The sequence below is a fragment of the Pseudophryne corroboree genome (genome assembly GCF_028390025.1).
Source record: "Pseudophryne corroboree isolate aPseCor3 chromosome 3 unlocalized genomic scaffold, aPseCor3.hap2 SUPER_3_unloc_7, whole genome shotgun sequence".
Classification (NCBI taxonomy): Eukaryota; Metazoa; Chordata; class Amphibia; order Anura; family Myobatrachidae; genus Pseudophryne; species Pseudophryne corroboree.
In genome coordinates this window covers 2,171,487-2,196,277 of record NW_026967563.1, presented here as the reverse complement: position 1 = coordinate 2,196,277, position 24,791 = coordinate 2,171,487, and the positions used below count along the sequence as shown (strand labels likewise).

General features: G+C 43.2%; 2 protein-coding genes across 2 annotated transcripts; one reads left to right on the top strand and one right to left on the bottom strand.

Moving 5' to 3' along the window:
• Window positions 1-628: 628 nt before the first annotated feature.
• On the bottom strand, window positions 629-7,711 carry LOC134984633 (uncharacterized). Its single transcript, XM_063950177.1, has 2 exons — window positions 7,544-7,711; window positions 629-2,660 (listed from the first exon to the last, which is right to left on the bottom strand). The coding sequence occupies exon 2, from the start codon at window positions 2,579-2,581 to the stop codon at window positions 1,655-1,657; it is 927 nt and encodes a 308-aa protein (XP_063806247.1). The 5' UTR covers window positions 2,582-2,660; window positions 7,544-7,711; the 3' UTR covers window positions 629-1,654.
• On the top strand, window positions 2,617-11,009 carry LOC134984632 (uncharacterized). Its single transcript, XM_063950176.1, has 2 exons — window positions 2,617-2,784; window positions 7,668-11,009. Exon 2 carries the CDS (start codon window positions 7,747-7,749, stop codon window positions 8,671-8,673), a length of 927 nt encoding a protein of 308 aa, XP_063806246.1. The 5' UTR covers window positions 2,617-2,784; window positions 7,668-7,746; the 3' UTR covers window positions 8,674-11,009.
• Window positions 11,010-24,791: the final 13,782 nt, after the last annotated feature.

Genomic DNA, 24,791 nt, shown 5'->3' with positions numbered 1-24,791 from the left:
GTTCTAATAAGTTCAGCTGGATAACCTCTGTTAAGAAAAGCCTCCGACATAGATCTTGCTTGATTGTCAAAGGAGGTGAGATCTGAACAGTTCCTCCTGAGTCGTAATAGTTGGCTCTTTGGGATGCTTTTTTTCCAGGGTATATAATGACTGCTCTTAAAATGTAAATATGAGTCAGTACCCACATCTTTAATGAAATTAGTAGTCGATATTTGATTATCTCTGATCTCGAGGGAAATATCAAGAAAATTCGTCTTGTGAGGGTGATAAGAGTGAGTGAACGATAAATTATACGAGTTGGAATTTAAGTGAGTGACAAACGATAAAACTGAATCCGCATCACCATCCCAAATAATAAACAAGTCATCTATGTATCGGCCATAGAGAACCAGGCTCGCGCCGAAGCCGCCACCCCACACGAGCAGGTCCTCGACCTCACCCATGTAGAGATTGGCGTAGCTGGGCGCGAACCTGGTTCCCATGGCCGTACCCATCACCTGAAGATAGTGCTCATCCAAAAACAAAAAGTGATTGTGTGTTAATATGAATAGTATTGAGTCCAAAATGAACTGCTGATGTGGAATAGTAAGATCTCCATCGTTGGTGAGTTTATTGGCTATAGCCTTAATACCTAGATCGTGTGGGATATTGGTGTATAGACTTTGAACGTCAAGAGTGAGGAAACCATAAGTGTCTTTCCATTTAACATCTTTAATCAAGTTCAAAAAGTTAGTTGTGTCCTTAATATGTGACTTGAGCATAGAAACTCGTGGCTGTAAAAAAATATCTACGTAGTGAGAAAGATTAGATGTGAGGGAACCTATACCGGAAATTATGGGACGACCAGGGGGTGCAATGAGTGACTTGTGAATTTTAGGAAGGTGATAATAGGTGGGGACTGTTGGGTGTGAATTATATAGAAATCTAAATTCTTCCCTGGAGATCAGATTGTTACAAGCTGCCCCATCAAGAAGGCCGTATAGCTCGGAGAGATATTCAGAGGTAGGATCCTTTGTAAGGATTTTATAAAACTTGACATCCTTTAACTGCCTGTTTGCCTCCTTAATGTAGTCAGATCTATCTTGTAAGACAAGTCCCCCCCCCTTATCAGCTTGCTTGATTATAATTGAGCTATCTTTCGTTAGCCTATGCAGGGCTTTTCTCTCCCATTTGTTGAGGTTATCTGATTTCTGCGAATTGGTGGTTTTAGAACATAAAATTTTAAAATCTTCCAGGGTCGTTTTATAAAAGCTGTCAATACTTGACCCCTTTGTTTTAATTGGATAGAATTCAGATTTTATCCTCAGTTCTTTTCTCCCATTAATATTAAATAATGGTTGGGTTTTTAAGGGGACATCACTAGTATTTTCTTCTAAAAGGTCTGTAAGGGCCTCTAAAGCTAGAGTATCTTCTCCATCAAGAACAATGGGAAAGGCTTCATCAGCATTCTTCAATAATTTTTGTTTATCAAAAAACTTTTTTCTGCATAAAGTCCGAACAAAGCGGTTCAGTTCTACAAAAAGGGTAAACATATTAGGAGGTGCTGAAGGGGAGAATTTAAGTCCCTTATTAAGGACTTGAATTTCATTATCTGTCAGTTTCTTTGTAGACAAATTAAAAATGCACTTTTTATGTGTAGCCTTCTTACTCCTTTTTAGTTTCTTACTGGCCTCCTTCTTTCCTCCTCTTCTTCCTCGAAACTGATATTTCTTCTTTTTCTCCCTGTTTCTTTTTGCCACTCCCTGTCCTGATCCTGTAATCTTCTCTTTCGCTGCTCTAAAAAACTGCTAGTAGTCAGGGAGCTGTCAGGATGTGATTTAGGCCTTGCTCCGAGATCACTATTCTTAGGTGTGGGAGAAATTCCTACATCTACTTTCTTAGTGGGTGATCTATGTTCAAATCTTTCTTGGGGATCTTTATTGTAGTATCTCCTCATCCTCTGTTGGGATCTTGGAGTATCTACTCGACCTCTTCTGTCTGGTCTATATTGTGAGACAGATTTATTATAGTTGTTAGGTGGTTCTCTAAAATTAGAGTTTTTAAATTGTTTAAAGGTTCTTACATTGTCTGTTCTATAGTCTTCCACATCTCTCTGGAACTTTTTACACTTGGTCTCTAAAATTGTCTGCTCAAATTTATTTACTCTCTCTGTAACTGCCATGTCTCTCTCTTTAAATTCGCTGCTTTGACTATGTGGCTCAAGTTTCTCCTTTAAGTTTCCAATCTCTGATTCTATTATTTTTAGTTTCTCTGTCCTATAATCAATTACAATTCCCATAAGGGTTAATGAACACCGATCAAGTGTAGAGTCCCATCGTTTTTGGTACTCCACATTATCATGAAAAATAGAGGGTTTAGACAACCTAAGACCCCTCGGTATGATTTTTCTGTCAATGTATTTCTGCATATTGATCGTGTCCAACCAATGTCTTACTTCTGATTTTAGAAGGTCTTCTAATTTAAAGAAGTCTTCCTTTAAATCATCACGGCTTTCCGCTTTATTTGTAAAAGGGGTCTCCCATTTAGAGAGATAACCCTGTCGCCTATTGAGTCTGTCCGAAAAGTTTGAGAAACAGCCCATGCTGCCCAATCGAGACTATGTGTAGTAGCAAAAGGATTGATCTATCAAGTATGATAAATAGATCGGGCGCTCGTAGGTGCTGTTGCTCAAAAAGCTGCTGCTACAAGAATTGGGTTAGTCACCCCCAATATATAAATAACAAAGAAAAAAACAATTAGCAGCGCTGATAGGTAATATAGTATAAAATATAATAGGAGGATTGGGTGCTGATATGTAGTAATTTAATCAAATTTGATCATTAACACAATAATAAAACAATATAAAATAGATTACATAATAAGTAAAAATATTTGCTAAAAATGGGGGATCACAATAAATCTGCCTGCTTTCTGTGTAGTCCGTTCCCAATAGATATAGACTGGATAGTGCACAAATGAATGAACAGCCCTGGACTGACGGCGCAGTCTAAGGGTTGATGATTAGTTACCACAGTTTTAGCCGCTGGAGGAAATAGAGTCCCTTCAAGTTGTTATTATGGGTCCTCACTGCATCGCGGTGTCTCCTTATTTGCCAAGGAGTGGTGGTAGTTCAAATGGGTGGACTGTTCAAAAAGTCCTACAGTTAGGCACAATGTCCAGTCCTGGTCCGGATACACGTGGCAGCAGGCTTCCAGTAGGTGATGGCCCCCAATGGCTTGGTCCCTGACGCGTTTCGCTGCAGGTCCTGCAGCTTTTTCAAAGGTGGTTTGTGTAGGTGAAAAGACAGGGTTTATATACTGTGTCTAATGATCAGATCAATAACAGCTGTGCACCCAATCCTTCCTATTTTACCAATAACAATATAAAACTAATCGAATATAGCAACAAAATCAAAACCTAGGACAGACTCAATATTATTTATTATAAAACATATGTTTATCTTAAAGAAAATGATTTTATATTCAAGCCTTAATATCAGTTCAGCTTATCTTGGAATTGCTTCCGGGTCAGAGATTCTTCGTTATACAATTTCTATTTCATATATACATTCAAATCAGAGTACTTCTTAAATCTAACTTAACATAGTACAGTCAGCAATCGCTTTTGTGTTTTGGTTCGATTGAGAATGATGTCATTATAGCGTTACATATGTTGAGAGAGCAAACACTTTAGGTATTAGTAATTAGTTCCGGGTTGCGGTTACATCATTTCCGCTTGATGGACCGCAAACCACGGCCTTTCAATAGGTACAAGAGAGGCTGTTTTTCCTCCGTTCTAGCGGAGTTACGTAGCCGGAACTTCCGGGTGCGGCGTAGTATGTCATAGTGCGTCATTTCCGGTAAATGAAACGCAAGCCGCGGTCACTATGAGGAAGTGTCAAATTATTTCTTGTATGCCCCGCTGATAGGTGTAGTGTAAACTATCTATTCTTATGGTGCTTTTGGGGCCAAAATACTGATCTTAACTATATTGCTCTTGAAAGCATTCCTCAGCGTGAGGTGACTATTAATATGTACTGACATTGATCTCATGAAGGTCTGAAAAAGAAAACCCTGTCAAACATTGGTTCAATTGTATTTACAGTTTCTAAAAAATGTTGCATACATAATTATCCATTAGTTAGTGAAAGCTAGAGACAAATCAACCTATTATTTTATAATCTATTAATAAGATAACTATTTAATATTAAATCACAGCATTTAATTCTACAGATTCATTGAGGCCGTCTGGAAAGATCGTATTCATCCGATACATCCAAAATACCTCCTGCTTACATAATTTGATGAATCTATCACCACCTCTTGAGGTATGAGGTACAGATTCGAGCCCTACTACTCTTAAACACTTTGGATCTCCATTGTGAGCTATATCGTAGTGTTTGGAGACACTATGTGTTTGTATTCTTTTTAGGATATTCCTCCTATGTTCTAGAAATCTAGTTTTAAGGGGTCTGGTTGTGCGACCTATATATTTTTTCCCACATCCACATATTAACATGTATATGGCATACGATGTATTACAGTTAATAAAACTGCTAATTTCAAATGAGGTCTCTTCTGTATTATTTGGAGAGATCTTCTTTGTTCGATTTAATATGTGGTTACAAGTTATACATCTATTCATCCCACATTTGTGACAGCCCTTTGTTCTAGGTTGTTGATAATTTTTTAGCCAGTCCCCTTTAGTAGTACCTTCTTCTCCACTTTCTTTGATGTTCTTAAGGTGACTAGGAGCCAGTATATTTTTCAGGGACTTACTCTTGCGGAAAATGAACCTTGGTTCGGAGGTTAGTATAGCGGATAATTGAGGATCATGTTTAAGGATCCCAAAATTTTTGGAAACAATCTTCTTAATTTCTGAATGTGACCTATTAAAAGTAGAGATGAATGCTACCTCATCTATTTTATCTCCTTTTCTTTCTTCCTTAGTTTTAATTTTTAATAATTCATTCCTGTCTTTATTTCTAACTTCTGCAAGGGATGTTCTAATAAGTTCAGCTGGATAACCTCTGTTAAGAAATGCCTCCGACATAGATCTTGCTTGATTGTCAAAGGAGGTGAGATCTGAACAGTTCCTCCTGAGTCGTAATAGTTGGCTCTTTGGGATGCTTTTTTTCCAGGGTATATCATGACTGCTCTTAAAATGTAAATATGAGTCACTACCCACATCTTTAATGAAATTAGTAGTCGATATTTGATTATCTCTGATCTCGAGGGAAATATCAAGAAAGAGCCAACTATTACGACTCAGGAGGAACTGTTCAGATCTCACCTCCTTTGACAATCAAGCAAGATCTATGTCGGAGGCATTTCTTAACAGAGGTTATCCAGCTGAACTTATTAGAACATCCCTTGCAGAAGTTAGAAATAAAGACAGGAATGAATTATTAAAAATTAAAACTAAGGAAGAAAGAAAAGGAGATAAAATAGATGAGGTAGCATTCATCTCTACTTTTAATAGGTCACATTCAGAAATTAAGAAGATTGTTTCCAAAAATTTTGGGATCCTTAAACATGATCCTCAATTATCCACTATACTAACCTCCGAACCAAGGTTCATTTTCCGCAAGAGTAAGTCCCTGAAAAATATACTGGCTCCTAGTCACCTTAAGAACATCAAAGAAAGTGGAGAAGAAGGTACTACTAAAGGGGACTGGCTAAAAAATTATCAACAACCTAGAACAAAGGGCTGTCACAAATGTGGGATGAATAGATGTATAACTTGTAACCACATATTAAATCGAACAAAGAAGATCTCTCCAAATAATACAGAAGAGACCTCATTTGAAATTAGCAGTTTTATTAACTGTAATACATCGTATGCCATATACATGTTAATATGTGGATGTGGGAAAAAATATATAGGTCGCACAACCAGACCCCTTAAAACTAGATTTCTAGAACATAGGAGGAATATCCTAAAAAGAATACAAACACATAGTGTCTCCAAACACTACGATATAGCTCACAATGGAGATCCAAAGTGTTTAAGAGTAGTAGGGCTCGAATCTGTACCTCATACCTCAAGAGGTGGTGATAGATTCATCAAATTATGTAAGCAGGAGGTATTTTGGATGTATCGGATGAATACGATCTTTCCAGACGGCCTCAATGAATCTGTAGAATTAAATGCTGTGATTTAATATTAAATAGTTATCTTATTAATAGATTATAAAATAATAGGTTGATTTGTCTCTAGCTTTCACTAACTAATGGATAATTATGTATGCAACATTTTTTAGAAACTGTAAATACAATTGAACCAATGTTTGACAGGGTTTTCTTTTTCAGACCTTCATGAGATCAATGTCAGTACATATTAATAGTCACCTCACGCTGAGGAATGCTTTCAAGAGCAATATAGTTAAGATCAGTATTTTGGCCCCAAAAGCGCCATAAGAATAGATAGTTTACACTACACCTATCAGCGGGGCATACAAGAAATAATTTGACACTTCCTCATAGTGACCGCGGCTTGCGTTTCATTTACCGGAAATGACGCACTATGACATACTACGCCGCACCCGGAAGTTCCGGCTACGTAACTCCGCTAGAACGGAGGAAAAACAGCCTCTCTTGTACCTATTGAAAGGCCGTGGTTTGCGGTCCATCAAGCGGAAATGATGTAACCGCAACCCGGAACTAATTACTAATACCTAAAGTGTTTGCTCTCTCAACATATGTAACGCTATAATGACATCATTCTCAATCGAACCAAAACACAAAAGCGATTGCTGACTGTACTATGTTAAGTTAGATTTAAGAAGTACTCTGATTTGAATGTATATATGAAATAGAAATTGTATAACGAAGAATCTCTGACCCGGAAGCAATTCCAAGATAAGCTGAACTGATATTAAGGCTTGAATATAAAATCATTTTCTTTAAGATAAACATATGTTTTATAATAAATAATATTGAGTCTGTCCTAGGTTTTGATTTTGTTGCTATATTCGATTAGTTTTATATTGTTATTGGTAAAATAGGAAGGATTGGGTGCACAGCTGTTATTGATCTGATCATTAGACACAGTATATAAACCCTGTCTTTTCACCTACACAAACCACCTTTGAAAAAGCTGCAGGACCTGCAGCGAAACGCGTCAGGGACCAAGCCATTGGGGGCCATCACCTACTGGAAGCCTGCTGCCACGTGTATCCGGACCAGGACTGGACATTGTGCCTAACTGTAGGACTTTTTGAACAGTCCACCCATTTGAACTACCACCACTCCTTGGCAAATAAGGAGACACCGCGATGCAGTGAGGACCCATAATAACAACTTGAAGGGACTCTATTTCCTCCAGCGGCTAAAACTGTGGTAACTAATCATCAACCCTTAGACTGCGCCGTCAGTCCAGGGCTGTTCATTCATTTGTGCACTATCCAGTCTATATCTATTGGGAACGGACTACACAGAAAGCAGGCAGATTTATTGTGATCCCCCATTTTTAGCAAATATTTTTACTTATTATGTAATCTATTTTATATTGTTTTATTATTGTGTTAATGATCAAATTTGATTAAATTACTACATATCAGCACCCAATCCTCCTATTATATTTTATACTATATTACCTATCAGCGCTGCTAATTGTTTTTTTCTTTGTTATTTATATATTGGGGGTGACTAACCCAATTCTTGTAGCAGCAGCTTTTTGAGCAACAGCACCTACGAGCGCCCGATCTATTTATCATACTTGATAGATCAATCCTTTTGCTACTACACATAGTCTCGATTGGGCAGCATGGGCTGTTTCTCAAACTTTTCGGACAGACTCAATAGGCGACAGGGTTATCTCTCTAAATGGGAGACCCCTTTTACAAATAAAGCGGAAAGCCGTGATGATTTAAAGGAAGACTTCTTTAAATTAGAAGACCTTCTAAAATCAGAAGTAAGACATTGGTTGGACACGATCAATATGCAGAAATACATTGACAGAAAAATCATACCGAGGGGTCTTAGGTTGTCTAAACCCTCTATTTTTCATGATAATGTGGAGTACCAAAAACGATGGGACTCTACACTTGATCGGTGTTCATTAACCCTTATGGGAATTGTAATTGATTATAGGACAGAGAAACTAAAAATAATAGAATCAGAGATTGGAAACTTAAAGGAGAAACTTGAGCCACATAGTCAAAGCAGCGAATTTAAAGAGAGAGACATGGCAGTTACAGAGAGAGTAAATAAATTTGAGCAGACAATTTTAGAGACCAAGTGTAAAAAGTTCCAGAGAGATGTGGAAGACTATAGAACAGACAATGTAAGAACCTTTAAACAATTTAAAAACTCTAATTTTAGAGAACCACCTAACAACTATAATAAATCTGTCTCACAATATAGACCAGACAGAAGAGGTCGAGTAGATACTCCAAGATCCCAACAGAGGATGAGGAGATACTACAATAAAGATCCCCAAGAAAGATTTGAACATAGATCACCCACTAAGAAAGTAGATGTAGGAATTTCTCCCACACCTAAGAATAGTGATCTCGGAGCAAGGCCTAAATCACATCCTGACAGCTCCCTGACTACTAGCAGTTTTTTAGAGCAGCGAAAGAGAAGATTACAGGATCAGGACAGGGAGTGGCAAAAAGAAACAGGGAGAAAAAGAAGAAATATCAGTTTCGAGGAAGAAGAGGAGGAAAGAAGGAGGCCAGTAAGAAACTAAAAAGGAGTAAGAAGGCTACACATAAAAAGTGCATTTTTAATTTGTCTACAAAGAAACTGACAGATAATGAAATTCAAGTCCTTAATAAGGGACTTAAATTCTCCCCTTCAGCACCTCCTAATATGTTTACCCTTTTTGTAGAACTGAACCGCTTTGTTCGGACTTTATGCAGAAAAAAGTTTTTTGCTAAACAAAAATTATTGAAGAATGCTGATGAAGCCTTTCCCATTGTTCTTGATGGAGAAGATACTCTAGCTTTAGAGGCCCTTACAGACCTTTTAGAAGAAAATACTAGTGATGTCCCCTTAAAAACCCAACCATTATTTAATATTAATGGGAGAAAAGAACTGAGGATAAAATCTGAATTCTATCCAATTAAAACAAAGGGGTCAAGTATTGACAGCTTTTATAAAACGACCCTGGAAGATTTTAAAATTTTGTGTTCTAAAACCACCAATTCGCAGAAATCAGATAACCTCAACAAATGGGAGAGAAAAGCCCTGCATAGGCTAACGAAAGATAGCTCAATTATAATCAAGCAAGCTGATAAGGGGGGGGGGACTTGTCTTACAAGATAGATCTGACTACATTAAGGAGGCAAACAGGCAGTTAAAGGATGTCAAGTTTTATAAAATCCTTACAAAGGATCCTACCTCTGAATATCTCTCCGAGCTATACGGCCTTCTTGATGGGGCAGCTTGTAACAATCTGATCTCCAGGGAAGAATTTAGATTTCTATATAATTCACACCCAACAGTCCCCACCTATTATCACCTTCCTAAAATTCACAAGTCACTCATTGCACCCCCTGGTCGTCCCATAATTTCCGGTATAGGTTCCCTCACATCTAATCTTTCTCACTACGTAGATATTTTTTTACAGCCACGAGTTTCTATGCTCAAGTCACATATTAAGGACACAACTCACTTTTTGAACTTGATTAAAGATGTTAAATGGAAAGACACTTATGGTTTCCTCACTCTTGACGTTCAAAGTCTATACACCAATATCCCACACGATCTAGGTATTAAGGCAATAGCCAATAAACTCACCAACGATGGAGATCTTACTATTCCACATCAGCAGTTCATTTTGGACTCAATACTATTCATATTAACACACAATCACTTTTTGTTTTTGGATGAGCACTATCTTCAGGTGATGGGTACGGCCATGGGAACCAGGTTCGCGCCCAGCTACGCCAATCTCTACATGGGTGAGGTCGAGGACCTGCTCGTGTGGGGTGGCGGCTTCGGCGCGAGCCTGGTTCTCTATGGCCGATACATAGATGACTTGTTTATTATTTGGGATGGTGATGCGGATTCAGTTTTATCGTTTGTCACTCACTTAAATTCCAACTCGTATAATTTATCGTTCACTCACTCTTATCACCCTCACAAGACGAATTTTCTTGATATTTCCCTCGAGATCAGAGATAATCAAATATCGACTACTAATTTCATTAAAGATGTGGGTACTGACTCATATTTACATTTTAAGAGCAGTCATTATATACCCTGGAAAAAAAGCATCCCAAAGAGCCAACTATTACGACTCAGGAGGAACTGTTCAGATCTCACCTCCTTTGACAATCAAGCAAGATCTATGTCGGAGGCATTTCTTAACAGAGGTTATCCAGCTGAACTTATTAGAACATCCCTTGCAGAAGTTAGAAATAAAGACAGGAATGAATTATTAAAAATTAAAACTAAGGAAGAAAGAAAAGGAGATAAAATAGATGAGGTAGCATTCATCTCTACTTTTAATAGGTCACATTCAGAAATTAAGAAGATTGTTTCCAAAAATTTTGGGATCCTTAAACATGATCCTCAATTATCCACTATATTAACCTCCGAACCAAGGTTCATTTTCCGCAAGAGTAAGTCCCTGAAAAATATACTGGCTCCTAGTCACCTTAAGAACATCAAAGAAAGTGGAGAAGAAGGTACTACTAAAGGGGACTGGCTAAAAAATTATCAACAACCTAGAACAAAGGGCTGTCACAAATGTGGGATGAATAGATGTATAACTTGTAACCACATATTAAATCGAACAAAGAAGATCTCTCCAAATAATACAGAAGAGACCTCATTTGAAATTAGCAGTTTTATTAACTGTAATACATCGTATGCCATATACATGTTAATAAGTGGATGTGGGAAAAAATATATAGGTCGCACAACCAGACCCCTTAAAACTAGATTTCTAGAACATAGGAGGAATATCCTAAAAAGAATACAAACACATAGTGTCTCCAAACACTACGATATAGCTCACAATGGAGATCCAAAGTGTTTAAGAGTAGTAGGGCTCGAATCTGTACCTCATACCTCAAGAGGTGGTGATAGATTCATCAAATTATGTAAGCAGGAGGTATTTTGGATGTATCGGATGAATACGATCTTTCCAGACGGCCTCAATGAATCTGTAGAATTAAATGCTGTGATTTAATATTAAATAGTTATCTTATTAATAGATTATAAAATAATAGGTTGATTTGTCTCTAGCTTTCACTAACTAATGGATAATTATGTATGCAACTTTTTTTAGAAACTGTAAATACAATTGAACCAATGTTTGACAGGGTTTTCTTTTTCAGACCTTCATGAGATCAATGTCAGTACATATTAATAGTCACCTCACGCTGAGGAATGCTTTCAAGAGCAATATAGTTAAGATCAGTATTTTGGCCCCAAAAGCGCCATAAGAATAGATAGTTTACACTACACCTATCAGCGGGGCATACAAGAAATAATTTGACACTTCCTCATAGTGACCGCGGCTTGCGTTTCATTTACCGGAAATGACGCACTATGACATACTACGCCGCACCCGGAAGTTCCGGCTACGTAACTCCGCTAGAACGGAGGAAAAACAGCCTCTCTTGTACCTATTGAAAGGCCGTGGTTTGCGGTCCATCAAGCGGAAATGATGTAACCGCAACCCGGAACTAATTACTAATACCTAAAGTGTTTGCTCTCTCAACATATGTAACGCTATAATGACATCATTCTCAATCGAACCAAAACACAAAAGCGATTGCTGACTGTACTATGTTAAGTTAGATTTAAGAAGTACTCTGATTTGAATGTATATATGAAATAGAAATTGTATAACGAAGAATCTCTGACCCGGAAGCAATTCCAAGATAAGCTGAACTGATATTAAGGCTTGAATATAAAATCATTTTCTTTAAGATAAACATACGTTTTATAATAAATAATATTGAGTCTGTCCTAGGTTTTGATTTTGTTGCTATATTCGATTAGTTTTATATTGTTATTGGTAAAATAGGAAGGATTGGGTGCACAGCTGTTATTGATCTGATCATTAGACACAGTATATAAACCCTGTCTTTTCACCTACACAAACCACCTTTGAAAAAGCTGCAGGACCTGCAGCGAAACGCGTCAGGGACCAAGCCATTGGGGGCCATCACCTACTGGAAGCCTGCTGCCACGTGTATCCGGACCAGGACTGGACATTGTGCCTAACTGTAGGACTTTTTGAACAGTCCACCCATTTGAACTACCACCACTCCTTGGCAAATAAGGAGACACCGCGATGCAGTGAGGACCCATAATAACAACTTGAAGGGACTCTATTTCCTCCAGCGGCTAAAACTGTGGTAACTAATCATCAACCCTTAGACTGCGCCGTTAGTCCAGGGCTGTTCATTCATTTGTGCACTATCCAGTCTATATCTATTGGGAACGGACTACACAGAAAGCAGGCAGATTTATTGTGATCCCCCATTTTTAGCAAATATTTTTACTTATTATGTAATCTATTTTATATTGTTTTATTATTGTGTTAATGATCAAATTTGATTAAATTACTACATATCAGCACCCAATCCTCCTATTATATTTTATACTATATTACCTATCAGCGCTGCTAATTGTTTTTTTCTTTGTTATTGCTATTATTAGTAACTGCAACATGGTGACTAGATGACAGAGGTTCAGCAGGTAAATTACATCTTTGTGTCAACTTTAAAGCTGACCTCCACGCCAAACATCAGGCAGAGCACCACCAGCAGCAGGTTCTTGTTCATGATATCTGGTCGAGAAGCATCTGCCGCCAGTTCTCCATCATCTGGCTTCCCCTTTTCGATTTTTCACAGAGACACCCTGCGGGCATTTGCAGGATATATATATATATATATATATATATATAAAAGTAGAGGAAGAAACAACAGAGCGCCTATAGTGTAGTATCCTTTAGTAAAATTTTTGTCACACGCAAGAATAATATTGCGTACCGGATTACGGCTTGACACAATGCCTGTCGATCCCCTGGTCTTTTGAGTCCAATCTTCTGTCGGAGTCTATATAGAGTCAGGAGACAAGGAATCGCTATATAGCGTAGTAATTTACTCAGTAAGTATGGTCAGGTTTAGTATGTCACATACTACAGGCAGTGGATGTGTCCAGTACTCTTACTGAATCCAGGCTATCCTATGAAAACATCACTCTGAGAAGGACCAAGATAATATACACCAATACTGATATGCATGAATCATTGCTGTATCTGGTACGCATGTAAGCTTATGTGACATACTAAACCTGACCATACTTACTGAGTAAATTACTACGCTATATAGCGATTCCTTGTCTCCTGACTCTATATAGACTCCGACAGAAGATTGGACTCAAAAGACCAGGGGATCGACAGGCATTGTGTCAAGCCGTAATCCGGTACGCAATATTATTCTTGCGTGTGACAAAAATTTCACTAAAGGATACTACACTATAGGCGCTCTGTTGTTTCTTCCTCTACTTTCAGATTTCCGTTTGGGTCACGAATACCTAGTGGCACATTTTGAAGAACTGAGCAGCCACCCGTTAAAACGGGGAGAGTGTGGACTTTTTGACTAATCAAACCTTGAACTAGTTGAACAAAACTTACTTACTGGACTGGTCATTTGACCTATTTATTCTGGACTGCAGATTGCACTTTTTACAGTGAGATATTACGTAAAATTGACGAGCGCACTGATCCACTCATCTGTAAATATATATATATACAAACAAAAATTGGCGGCACTCACAGACTTTTCAGAAGCTAAAGGACCACAGAAGCCTTCTAGCGCTATATAAAACCAGCTCCATGAGTCTGGCACTCACAAGTGGTGACAGGTATACTTGCTACGGTGCCCTCCTAGGGCATAGAGATGACAGTTTGCAATCTGCAGACTTGTTAACAGTTTAAAAAAGTCCTTTATTCATACATTTCGGTCCTGCATCCATCGGCAGGCACAATATTTTGATTGATAATGGGCGCAAGGCCGAAACATAGAAATATAGGGTGTCTACAGAGGGCAAGCGGTCATCTTTATGCATATATATATATATATTCTATTATGTGTACTATGGGGGTCATTCCGACCCAATCGCTCGCTGCAGTTTGTTGAAGCGCAGCGATCGGGTCAGAACTGCGCATGCGCCGGTACCACAGTGTGCTGGGGCATGGCAGCCGTCGTTGCCTAGCGATCACCTCTGAGGCTGAGGCGGTCGCTGGGCGGGAGCAGCGTTGACCGTTGCAGGGGCAGGCCGCGGTGGCTGTGTGACGTCACATGCAGCCGATGCGGGCTGGGGAGCGATGAGTAGCTCCCGGACGACACGCTAAATCTGCGCTGGTCGGGAGCTGCTCTTGAAGTGCAAAGGCATCGCCGCTGTGTGGTACCTTTGCACTTCTGTGGAGGGGGGGGCGGGCTAACATGCGGCGTCCCCCCACATGTGCCCACGTCTTCCTATTATATATACATGTGTGTCTGTAAAGTCTGTCCAAGTCCATATATGTGTGTGTGTATATATATATATATATATATATACACACACACATACGGACTTCACACACACACTCTCAGCACATCAGCCCCTTAACGAACACCCCATCTCTTACATATGATCCCCCACAGATTAAATATTTAATGATCCCACCTCCTCCCCACCTTGTATATATTTCATTAACAGCACTCACTATCACTTATAGAATATATTTAATGAACCCCCCTCCCCCGTGTCCTCATACACTGACCTCTGCTGACTGGAGTGCACCCAAAGTCAGGCAGCTTCCCGCGCTCCTCCTCCACAGCCCCAATGTCAAATGCACAGCGCCGGCGTCTTCTTGTAGTCACCGGTGCTGCTGTAGCACCGGATCACAGCGCTGCCTCCCGCGGCGGGTACAGGGCCGGCATCGGGATGATTCTCCTTTCCGCCAGGCTCCACCATCAGCAGCAGCTTCAACAGCAGCTTCCGCTGCTGCTGCTGGGAGTCTGCTGGATGATCCCTATACAGCAGCTCCGGGGAGCTCTTAGAGAGTAGGGCCCAGGGTACTTACCCCCTGGGACCCCCCTTAATCAGCACTGAGGAGGATACAGAGCTGTCCGCAGAAGCGCAAGGAGGTGTCCAACCACAGCACTCCCAGTGCCAGCATGAGCGGGGGCAGAGGCGCTAGTACACATGTGCGTCACACCTAGCTGCCCGCCGCTCCTCTGCCCCAGTATTGACGCCTCTCCCATGTTTGGGGGGAGTGAGTTGCCCCCCCATTCCGACACCCCTGAGTGTGAACAAGTAATGCGTGTGGATGAGAGACACAGATCTTGTGCAGAGCGGAGAGGTCGGGTAGGTAAAAATTTTGAGATGAGTGAGGAGATGTATTTTGGTGCAGTTTGGTTAATAGCCTTGTATGTCAGTAAAAGTATTTCTGCAGCTGGGTACACTGGTATAGGCACAGGGAATAACATCGGGGTGTAGAGTTGGATCTTGTTCCGAGGCACCAGCAGGCTAAAACTTTGACTGTTCCCAGGATGCACCGCATTGCCTCCTCTATAGCCCCGCCTCCAGGCACTGGAGCTCAGTTTGTAAGTTGGTGCCTGCAGTGCAGGTCACTAACAGGTGGGGCTGCGCTAGACAGACCTGACGAAGAGCTTTTAGAAGACTTCAAGGGTCACAGCACTAGTTGTTATGATTCCCGTACTCCAGACCAGAGGAGATCTTATGGCAGAGGTCTGAGTACTGGGAAGATATGCTGGTTGTGGGAGCAGGAGAGCCTAGTAACCCCTGGCGCCCTAACTCCGTTGTCTCGCCCGTGTTATCAGAAATCCCTTGCGAGACTATGGTTGCTTGAGCCCATGGCAGCCGCGTTCGAAGGGCGGATTATGTCTGCCCAACCCCGATGCCCCCGCAGGTCTTAATGGGAGACAAAGGGAAATCCGAGACAGGGTGATAACAAGGGGCCCTCTGACTAAGCAACCAGGCCAGGGGTTACAAGCTAACTAACTTAAACAAACGGTATGTGCGGACTAGCCGCCAGGGAAAAGGACAACCAAAGATCCACTGATCCGTTACTCCTATCCAGCACCGCTGGATACTAGAGTGGATCTGTGGGAGCGGAATCCTCCGCAAAAGCTCCAGAACACAAAGATACTAAATAATAAGCAGTAAGCGGACAAGCCGCAACACACGGCTGCGCCGCGACTCACGAACACCACAGGATGTTACAGGTGCTCGGTCAGACTCCAGGAATAGATGACAAACTTCCGAGTACAGGATCACTGAGGACAGGAACAACCGGATAGAGCAGGACTGGAAACTCTCTGTAGCTGACACACAGGCAAACAGGAAGCTATCACCGGCGTCTGTAGGAAGCCCTGAAAGTGCCTTTATTTAGGAACCCTCCAATCAGGATCCAGACAGGGCAATCTCAGGTAATGCCATGCAGCTTGCATGCTGCACGGCCAGCACACCATAATATAATTAGAACAGACCCAGCAACGGGGAACGCGGCCGAACGTGGCGTCCCCGTTGCTAGGGTCAGAGCGGCTCCGTGCGCCCGGCGTCTAGCGTTGCCAGGGAGCCGGCGGCTGTACGCGCACGGCGTCCCTGGTTGCTAGGCGCCGGGCCGCACCGACGAGCGGACCCCGGCGCCTAACAGTACCCCCCCCTTGAGGAGGGGTCAAGGAACCCCTAAAGCCAGGTTTCTGAGGAAATTCTCGGAAAAATGCCCTTTTGAGCCTTGGGGCATGAAGATCCTCATCCAGGACCCAAGATCTTTCCTCTGGCCCATAACCTCTCCAATGTACCAAAAAATAAAGCCGACCCCGGGACAACTTGGAATCGAGAACCTTCTCCACCAAGAACTCCTGCTGACCCTGTACATTTACTGGTGATCTCCCCTGAGATATTTTACGAGGAAATCTACTGGACGAAACATATGGTTTCAGCAATGAGCAATGGAAGGTATTTCCGATCCGTAAAGTTTTGGGTAAACGTAACCGGAAAGCAACTGGATTGACTTTTTTGATAATGTGAAATTGTCCAATAAATCTAGGACCCAATCTGGCTGAGGTTTGTCGAAGTTTAATGTTGCGAGTCGACAACCACACCCTGTCTCCTACTTTAAAAGTGCACGGCCGCCGGAGCCTGTCAGAAATTTTTTTTTCCCGGAATGCTGCTTTTCTGAGAGCCAGGTGCACTTTTCTCCAAATAAGTCTAAGATGAGAGGTCAGGGCCAGAGAGGAGACAGAGGAATGTTGAAAAAATGAATTAGCTCTGGGGTGAAAACCAAAAACTGCAAAAAATGGAGACACATTGGTGGAGGAATGACAGGCATTATTATAAGCAAACTCTGCCAATGGAAGAAACTCAGACCAGTCATTTTGGAGTTTGGCCGAGTACAAACGCAAATATTGTTTTAGAGATAGGTTAACTCGCTCAGTCTGCCCATTGGATTGGGGATGATAGCCGGACGTTAAAGATAATTTCATCTTTAACGAAGCACAAAAAGACTTCCAAAATTGTGCAATGAATTGTGGACCCCGATCAGAAACAATATCAGTGGGTAAGCCATGGAGTCTGAAAACTTGGCGGAGGAACAAGACTGCCAATCCCTGGGCAGATGGCAATCGGGGAAGAGCAATGAAATGGGCCATTTTGCTAAAACGGTCCACTACCACCCATATGACTCGGCATCCGGCTGACAGAGGGAGGTCCACCACAAAATCCATGGAGATATGCGACCATGGCCTAAGAGGAACATTCAAGGGCATAAGTTGACCTATAGGCAAAGAACGGGGAACTTTATGCTGTGCACAGACCTGACACGAAAAAACAAACTCTTTAATGTCTTTGGAAAGACCAGGCCACCATACTGAGCGGGAGACTAATTCCAAAGTCTTAGCGATTCCCGGATGCCCGGCAACTTTGCTATCATGAAACTCAGTCAAAACAGTTGCTCTCAAAAACTCAGGGACAAAAAGACGACCAGCAGGAGTATTTCCAGGAGCTTGATGTTGAAGCAGCTTTAACTGGGTAAATACATCCTGTGTGAGGCCTGCCCGAATGACTGAAGACGGAAGTATGGGAGTAACAGGACTGTTGTCTTGAACTGGAAGAAAACTGCGTGACAGGGCATCTGCCTTCGTATTCTTAGAACCTGGCCTGAAGGTGATAATGAATTTGAAACGAGTAAAAAATAAAGCCCAATGAGCCTGCCGGGCATTCAGTCGTTTAGCTGATTCAATGTATTGAAGATTTTTGTGATCAGTCAAAACTGAAATGGTATGAGTCGCTCCTTCAAGCCAATGCCTCCACTCCTCGAAAGCCCATTTAATAGCCAGCAATTCCCGGTTACCAACATCGTAGTTGGATTCTGCAGATGAGAATTTCCTGGACATAAAGGCACAAGGATGTAATTCAAGGGAATCCGGATCCTTCTGAGAAAGGATAGCCCCTACTCCAACCTCCGAGGCATCAACCTCAACAATGAAAGGCAATTCTGGGTTGGGATGTCTAAGGACAGGGGCTGAGACAAAGGCTTGTTTCAAGGCCTGAAAAGATAACTCAGCTTCACGTGACCAATTGGTAGGATCTGCTCCCTTCTTAGTCAGTGCCACAATGGGAGCAACTAGGTCAGAGAAAGAGTGAATAAATCTTCTATAGTAGTTCGCAAACCCTAAAAAGCGCTGAATTGCTTTTAAGTTGGTGGGTTGCGCCCAACTAAGGATGGCTTGGAGCTTCTTTGGTTCCATACGGAATCCCCGAGGGGAAATAATGTACCCTAAAAAGGATACCTCCGTGACATGAAATTCACACTTCTCCAGCTTGGCATATAGGTGATTTTCACGTAATTTCTTTAGAACCTGACGCACCTGGGTAACATGTTGTTCTACAGATTCAGAATATATCAAAATATCGTCTAAGTAGACTACAACGAATCTTCCAAGAAATTCGCGGAGCACATCGTTAATGAGATCCTGGAAAACTGCCGGAGCGTTAGACAGGCCGAATGGCATAACCAGATACTCATAGTGGCCTGACTGAGTACTGAATGCCGTTTTCCACTCATCCCCTGACTTGATTCTGATGAGGTTATATGCTCCTCTCAGGTCAATCTTAGAAAAAATCACAGCTGAACGTAGCTGATCAAAGAGGACAGAGATCAGCGGCAGAGGATAAGTATTTTTTACTGAGATTTTATTCAAAGCTCTAAAGTCAATGCAGGGTCTGAGTGAACCATCCTTCTTCTCTACGAAGAAGAAACCTGCACTTAAAGGGGATTTAGATGGCCTGATAAATCCTTTCCCAAGGCTTTCTTTCACATACTCATTCATGGCCACAGTTTCAGGACCAGACAATGCATATAACCTTCCTTTAGGCAACGTGGCACCAGGAATTAGCTCAATGGCACAATCATAAGGCCTATGGGGAGGCAGAATATCCGCATTACCTTTGGAAAAAACATCAACAAAATCCTGGTATTCCCCAGGAATGGGTGCGGGAACGGCGGCAGCTACTCGGATAGGAAGCGTAATACATTCTTTATTACAGATGGTACCCCATTGTAAGATCTCCCCCGACTGCCAATCAATGATGGGATTATGAAAGGCCAGCCAAGGGTGACCCAGAACCACAGGAACTGCTGGACAATAGGTAAGGAAAAACTCAATCTTTTCAGAATGCAGAGCTCCTACCGAGAGTAAAACAGGAGGCGTACATAGAGAAATAACCCCATTGGACAAGGGACTCCCATCTAAACCATGCATGGTGACACACCTACCCAAGGTTAACTGAGGAATACCTAAGGCCTTGGCCCATGTTAAATCCATAAAGTTCCCTGCAGCTCCACTGTCCACAAAAGCAGAGACCGAGGAACAGAGGCTGCCAAAGGAAACTTTAGCAGGAACTAACAGTGAATTAATTGAGGAGATAAGCTGCAGACCAAAGTGAACCCCGTCACAACTCACTTGGTCAGGAAGTTTCCCGACTTGTTCGGACAACTACGGGCAAAATGTCCCTTACCTCCACAGTATAAACAAAGACCAGAATTTTGCCTCCTGGTTCTTTCTTCAGGAGACAATTTGGAGAGACCTATCTGCATAGGCTCCTCCATGTCTACAGGAATGGAAAGAACACAAGGAGTAGACCCGACAGATGCCCCTTTTTCAGCCCTCCGCTCTCTGAGCCGACGATCTATCTTAATAGAGAGCTCCATGAGTTTATCGAGAGTCTCAGGAGCGGGATACTGAAGGAGACTGTCTTTTATAGATTCAGATAAGCCGAGGCGAAACTGACTGCGTAGGGCTGGGTCATTCCATCCACAGTCGTTCGACCAACGGCGAAACTCCGTACAATAATTCTCTGCGGGGTTCCTACCCTGTCTAAGAGCACGCAACTGACTCTCAGCGGATGCCTCTCTATCAGGGTCGTCATACAATAGCCCTAAAGATTTTAAAAAGGCGTCTACAGACGATAAGGCCGGATCGTCTGTCTTTAAACCAAAAGCCCAGGTCTGAGGATCCCCCTGAAGCAGAGAAATAATAATTCCAACCCGCTGAGCCTCCGTACCTGAGGAGACTGGTCTTAAACGAAAATAAAGTTTACAAGACTCTTTAAAATTAAAAAACTGTTTTCTATCCCCAGAAAAACGGTCAGGCAGATGCATTTTTGGTTCAGGGATGACCCTCGGGGAAGTCCGTAACAGATCTTCCTGTGACCTCACCCGGAGGGACAGATCCTGAACCATCTGAGTAAGTTCTTGAATCTGACTAACTAGAAGCTGGCCAGGATTTGGCCCAACACCGGCGGGATTCATGAGGCCGACAAAATCTCCCAACTGAATAAGTGAAAAAAAAATTAACTCCTGTTAATTTAAATTTTTTCTTTTGTCTGGCCGGTGATAATGTTATGATTCCCGTACTCCAGACCAGAGGAGATCTTATGGCAGAGGTCTGAGTACTGGGAAGATATGCTGGTTGTGGGAGCAGGAGAGCCTAGTAACCCCTGGCGCCCTAACTCCGTTGTCTCGCCCGTGTTATCAGAAATCCCTTGCGAGACTATGGTTGCTTGAGCCCATGGCAGCCGCGTTCGAAGGGCGGATTATGTCTGCCCAACCCCGATGCCCCCGCAGGTCTTAATGGGAGACAAAGGGAAATCCGAGACAGGGTGATAACAAGGGGCCCTCTGACTAAGCAACCAGGCCAGGGGTTACAAGTTAACTAACTTAAACAAACGGTATGTGCGGACTAGCCGCCAGGGAAAAGGACAACCAAAGATCCACTGATCCGTTACTCCTATCCAGCACCGCTGGATACCAGAGTGGATCTGTGGGAGCGGAATCCTCCGCAAAAGCTCCAGAACACAAAGATACTAAATAATAAGCAGTAAGCGGACAAGCCGCAACACACGGCTGCGCCGCGACTCACGAACACCACAGGATGTTACAGGTGCTCGGTCAGACTCCAGGAATAGATGACAAACTTCCGAGTACAGGATCACTGAGGACAGGAACAACCGGATAGAGCAGGACTGGAAACTCTCTGTAGCTGACACACAGGCAAACAGGAAGCTATCACCGGCGTCTGTAGGAAGCCCTGAAAGTGCCTTTATTTAGGAACCCTCCAATCAGGATCCAGACAGGGCAATCTCAGGTAATGCCGTGCAGCTTGCATGCTGCACGGCCAGCACACCATAATATAATTAGAACAGACCCAGCAACGGGGAACGCGGCCGAACGTGGCGTCCCCGTTGCTAGGGTCAGAGCGGCTCCGTGCGCCCGGCGTCTAGCGTTGCCAGGGAGCCGGCGGCTGTACGCGCACGGCGTCCCTGGTTGCTAGGCGCCGGGCCGCACCGACGAGCGGACCCCGGCGCCTAACACTAGTAATGTCAGTCTGACATTCTGTGCTGTGACTCAATCACCTCCCTCCACAGCGCTGCATGCTCCCGCAGCCTAATTCCCGGGTACTTACAGCGGAGGCGCACCGGTTCCCATCAGGCACACACAGCGCTGCTGCTCTCCTAGGGGAGGAGGTAAGAGGGTCCCCCAGGTGGGACCCGCCGAAATCGTGATCCGGTTGCGGTCTTAGGAGATGGACCGTGACGCTGGCATGGACACTGTGGCCGGGCAGGGCCCCACTATATCCACCGGGGCATGGGGCACAGGTCGGATTTATTCAAATCCTTTTATATTAGGCTCCACAGTACCCGGTGGTGAAGTCCAGCAGAGGGGATAAGGCTCTGACCTGTAGCCCCTCCCCCAGCCCCAGGCGCCATCTACAGCAGATGTTCCCGCCCTCTCCCTGTCAGTGTTTGGGCGCCATTACACAGAGTGGCGCTGATAAGAATAATTTATTGTCACTATAGCATGAACATGTATAGTGGAAGTACATACAGTTTTTTTTGTCATAAATAAAATTAGCAAAGCTGAGAATTCAAGCCAATAATCACAGAGGGGAAGAAGCTATTCCTCAACCTGCTGGTTCCACATCCTAAACACCTATAACGTCTCCCCGATGGCAAGATGGAAAAACCACATTACAAGGATGACCCCTATCTTCAATCATCTTAATTGCCTCCTAGGCAAAGGTTGGCCAATGGTCCTCTCTGCAGATTTAATCACTCTATCCAAAGCAACAAGATCAGAACACTTGGCATTACCATACTACACCGTGATCGCGTACGCCAGCAAGCTCTCAATCACGCAGCGGTAGAAGTTAACCAGAGTCGATTGCTGCAGACCTGCTGCTCGGAGCTTCCGTAAGAAGAAAAGACGTTGCTGAGCGTTCCCGACCACAGACGTGATGTGTAAAGACCATGATAAATCCTCTGTAAATGTAATTCCCAAGAATTTCACATTGGTAACCCTGTTCACCTTCTCACCATTCAATATCAATGGGCAAAATGCTGGTTTTCTTAGATTTCCTGAAGTCTATCACCTGCTTAGTTTTCTTACCATTTAATAACAGGTTATTATTTACCCCCCACTCAGCGAGCCTTCTTACTTCCTCTCTGTAACCACTCTCATCTCCGCTAGTTATCAAACCCACTAAAGTGGTGTCATCCGCAGACTTTATCACAGAGATTGTTCCGAATTAGACTCACAGTCGGAGGTATACAAGGAGTATAAAAAGGGGCTTAAAACACAACCCTGCGGAACCCCTACATTTAATACCAATTCCACAGACAAGTCAGAGCCCAGTCTGACTGCGGGCGATCCGTCAGGAAATCCAACAGCCAATTGCATATGGCCGTGTCATATCCGATCTCTAAAATCTTATTTATTAACACCGCCGGCATTACCCTGTTAAAGGCAGAACTGTAATCCACGAATAACAGTCTAGCATAGGAGTCTCTGTTTTCAAGGTGACAGAGTACCCTGTGAAGCACCATAAGAGCTGAGTCTTCAGATGATCTGTTCGGACGATAGGCAAACTGATTGGGGTCAAATCTCAATGGTATAACGCTTTTCAGATGGGCCAGAACAATTCTCTCCAAACATTTCATAATCAATGTAGTGAGATTGTCCTGGGACTGCTGGGCTCTGTCTCCTCTGTAAAGCCACCTGTCTCATCAGCGCTGTGCATTTACAGGACACTTACGTATTCTACAGGTTATGTTATTTGATAGGAGAGGAGGCTGCGCTCACAATGGGGGGTATTGGCTAAGAGTGCAGCTGACCTGGAGGTGTCCCACCTCCTATTGAAATTCGTATTTGGTGTTGGTCAGCGCGCTCTGTGGGGGATAACGAGGGGTTTGTTTGATATGGAGTGTGAGTGTTATCTAGTTGGATGATGTGTTATCTGTGTACCTCATGTGGAAGGATGCGATAATGATCACTCAGTATTGATTATATCACAATGATTTATTAATGAATGTAAACGGATCTGAGTCCTATAATGTCAGTAAGTATTTGTCCCAGGTTTCCTCACCACTTTCAGGTATGTCCTGCAGACTACCCTTTTTCCCAGTATACCCTCCTGATGGTATACTGATGAGGCTACAGCTCAGGAAAAATGTCAGGTGTGCCCTATGGGCCACCTTTACCATAGGTGTGGTTATGCCTATGTGTCCTCTGATGCTGTGTCTAATTACGAGGTTTGTGGTGTGACTAGTGCGGCGTCCCGCCTGTCAGACCCCTCTAATGTGCGGCAGTGAGCGGTGTGGTCATGGGCTGTGTTATACACACTTACCGCCGGGGGCAGGTGCTGCCTGCCGCCGGTGACCGAGTTTCTGCCGTCCTCAAGCCTGCTCTCCTATGTCCGCTTTCTCTGCGTGTCCTCCGTGTCTGTTAGACCGCACACTCCGTTTACAGTTGCCGGTCTCCTCCGTCTTAGGTCCCGTCCTGTGGCTTCCTGGTTCGCGTGTCACGTGCCGGGTCACGTGAGCGCGCTGTACACAGAGATTGCCGCTGTGTCTCCTTCTCCAGCCGGAGAGAGGAGAGTGAGTGTTGGCAATGTAGGTAGTGATGTCTGTAGATTCCCAACGCGTTTCAGCACGAGTGCCTTTTTCTAGAAAAAGGCACTCGTGCTGAAACGCGTTGGGAATCTACAGACATCACTACCCACATTGCCAACACTCACTCTCCTCTCTCCGGCTGGAGAAGGAGACACAGCGGCAATCTCTGTGTACAGCGCGCTCACGTGACCCGGCACGTGACACGCGAACCAGGAAGCCACAGGACGGGACCTAAGACGGAGGAGACCGGCAACTGTAAACGGAGTGTGCGGTCTAACAGACACGGAGGACACGCAGAGAAAGCGGACATAGGAGAGCAGGCTTGAGGACGGCAGAAACTCGGTCACCGGCGGCAGGCAGCACCTGCCCCCGGCGGTAAGT

Coding starts and splice junctions, on each gene's coding strand:
- LOC134984633 (XM_063950177.1), bottom strand. CDS start 2,581: ATGGGCTGTTTCTCAAACTTTTCGGACAGACTCAATAGGCGACAGGGT.
- LOC134984632 (XM_063950176.1), top strand. CDS start 7,747: ATGGGCTGTTTCTCAAACTTTTCGGACAGACTCAATAGGCGACAGGGT.